The sequence below is a fragment of the Aplysia californica genome, unplaced genomic scaffold (genome assembly GCF_000002075.1).
Source record: "Aplysia californica isolate F4 #8 unplaced genomic scaffold, AplCal3.0 scaffold01050, whole genome shotgun sequence".
Classification (NCBI taxonomy): domain Eukaryota; kingdom Metazoa; phylum Mollusca; class Gastropoda; order Aplysiida; family Aplysiidae; genus Aplysia; species Aplysia californica.
Genome location: NW_004798320.1, coordinates 219,162 through 222,174, shown reverse-complemented (window position 1 = coordinate 222,174; position 3,013 = coordinate 219,162). Strand labels below are relative to the sequence as shown.

Below are 3,013 nucleotides of genomic sequence, written 5' to 3'. Positions count from 1 at the left end.
GGTAATTGTTCAACGAATATAGTAGCCACCTGTCAACCCAGAGTTCCATGGTTCGATCCCCCCGCCCGGCCAGTGTCGGGTTGTTTTTCCATATGTTTTCTATACGTCTTGAGCCTAGGGTAGGCAGGATTGAGCCCTTAGTCTGCTCGGAAAAGGGCGTAAACCAATCGTTTAAATTGTCGTGCTGGCATGATCACGGCTGTATAGGTTTAACGTTCCTTTCAAAACTGCCAGGTCACCTAAGAGACGAAACCTCTAGTTTTAATGTCCATTTCCTATAGGACCGAAACATATTAACTAAATTACTCCCCCAAAACAATCCAAGTTCAGAACACCCGGTTGGGGATTCAAACCATTGCCACCCAGTCTGTAGTCCAGCATGATATCAGTTGAGCTAACGGCGCTCCGGGGATGATCGGGGTGAAGAGGAAATTTTAAAAGGCCAAGGTACTCTACGCAAGGAAAACGTCTAAATCTTTAAATGAACCTCGATATCTATATAGTGCACCAAAAATTTGGCTCTAAAATATGATTAAGCCCCAATATAAAATGAGTCTGGTCAAAGTTGGTTTGTTTTAGTACGGCTTTACGCGCTCGCAACTGCACAGTATCATAATACGAGTGCCAAGGGGTGGATGTCAACAGAGAAGTCCAAACGGGGAATCAGGATTACTCTGCTCACCTCTCTTGCCTCAAAGGCACAAAGTCTGCTTCGACTATCTTGGTACCCAGGAAATAGCAGTTCACAAAAGAGTGACAAACATACAAATGAAGTTGAGGAAAAATGACGATAGTAAACATGAGGAAAGAAAAAGAGTAGTCCTTCCTACGTTGTTCCGTCACAGTATGAGCAGGGCATTGATAAATCAGCCCATTTAAAATTCTACTGTACATAAGAACATATTAATATCCCCCCTTTTGGGAATGGCCTCAAGGCAACTTCAGTCAGTAGCACTGCCCTGGTGGGGAGGACTGGTCAAAGAGGAACGCATGCCCAAGTGAACCAGTCCAATGTTATTAATTGGTGTTGAATAACGGTATACATGTAATTTCTTAAGAGCAAAAAAAAACAAAACCCAACAGAAATAATGATACTGTAATAATAATTATAATAAAGAAACCCAGGGAAATTGTAAAATCCCAATTAAATGAGCTGCAGAGCTGGCCTACCATAGAAAACTGAATCTCCCCGCGAGGCTTAACGGCAACAGAGGATGAAAAAGTAAAAGTAAGTAAGGTAATAATAATATACTGGTCACTTAGAGCCAAGAAAAGGCACACCAAACAGGCAGGTTCCTATAGTTTTCCAGACTCTCCACCCACTTGTTTCGGCCGCATCAGAAATAACGTGCTGAAGTCCGAGGCCCAGCCTATTTATTGACCTCACAAGGTTGGCGGAGTCGGAGGTTGGCAGAGGAGAGGGTGCACAGGTGGGTTTTATATTTTTCTTCCACCTTGTTGTTTCTGTCTTTCTGTCTGTCTTACTCCCCCCCCCCCTGTATTACATGACTATCAGTGTGTTAACATACCTCAGTTAACGCAAGCAAACAAACAAACAAACAAACAAACAAACAAGGAGGGGGGGGGGAAGGGGAGAGGGAGGGGATACGTATGTGTTAATTCCAAGCCATTTCTTTTCAAATAGACTGCTTAGTGGCATCATCATCCAGTGCCAGTTCTGCCACAGACATCTGCGATCATTGTTCTCCATTCATTCATTTGCTCGGATGCTCTTAAGAAAAGCTACATTTCCCTGAATTCAGAAAGTGACGTATGACGTAGTCTTACACTGCGCAATGAGAAAAATGAAATAATGAATACAGAAAATATACGAATGATGAACTGTTAGTCATTCACCGCAGACCTGCAGGCATTGTTGCATATCGTCTGCTTCCCTTCTTGTTTTCTCTAGTTCCCTCTGTGTGGTGCACAAGTCACGTTTGGCGTCTGAGGCTTCTGATGTTTGGCACAGTAGCTGCTCTCTAGAAGGTGGAAACACGACCAAGAGCGTTTTGACAAAGCACAATAATTAGAGATTTGTTTGCCTCTTTAATATTATGTTATCAAACATACTGAACAAAAGTTGCACGTATCACAACACAAAGATCATACAAGCAAAACTGAGGTGATTAAAATCAACAAAAGACCAGGCCCACTAAAAAATACAGTCTGCTACGGCTAAACTAAGCAAGTAGAAGAGTTCAAATACTCGGGAAGTGCGTTCAATCAAGACGGAAAGATGGACAGAAAAATAAAACCAGAAAAAAGGCCAAAGATATGACTTAAAAACTGGCACCAAAACTGTTAGATATTAGACACCACAATGGAAGCCAATCATTAAACAGCATACTAATATTCATACCAACTCTCTGTAACCAAGGCAAACATGGATAATAAATCAGAGTAAACAAAGCAAAATCAACACCTATGAAATGAGATGCGTAAAAAAATACTGTGAACATCACAAGACGCCGCCAAGGTAAGAAACGAGATGGTCAGAGAACAGGTTGGCCAACTCCCTGCTTGTAATACATAGGCAAACAACGAATGGAATAAAATGGACATTGTCATGACTGCCACCAGAATGTACTGCTGTGAGGGGATACAACTGGAGATCAGACGAGATTAGAGGAAGAGGCATGTCCAGGAAAAGATGGATAGAGAGGGTCCGAGAAACTTTTGTCAAGAACAACATAGTCGTGAAGCAGGCCTGTATACAATCAAGGGAAAGACCCTTGTTTTTCTCCTCAAGACATCGAAAGGTAACAGAGGCCAGATACGGTAAAGTAAAACAATATTATTATTATTATTACTCACCTTCTTTTATATCTACTTCACTTACTTCAGAACGCTAAACTCTTGGCATAGCTCTGCTAACTGTGCGCGTTGTTCGTTATAACCTCTTTGAAGGCAATCTCGAGACTAAAGGAAAGAAGAAAAAAAACCTGACGGTTAATGATAAGAAGAAGAAGAAGAAGAAGAAGAAGAAGAAGAAGAAGAAGAAGAAGAAGAA

General features: G+C 41.6%; 1 protein-coding gene across 1 annotated transcript in view; it reads right to left on the bottom strand.

The window, feature by feature from the left end:
* Positions 1 to 3,013, bottom strand: part of LOC101862228 (coiled-coil domain-containing protein 18) — a gene marked incomplete at its 3' end in the record, with an annotated part of 139,162 nt that overhangs the window by 1,161 nt on the left and 134,988 nt on the right. Inside the window, 2 exon segments of the mRNA XM_013089798.2 lie at positions 1,865 to 1,982; positions 2,843 to 2,922. Of these exon segments, the coding sequence (XP_012945252.1) occupies positions 1,865 to 1,982; positions 2,843 to 2,922 (198 nt within the window).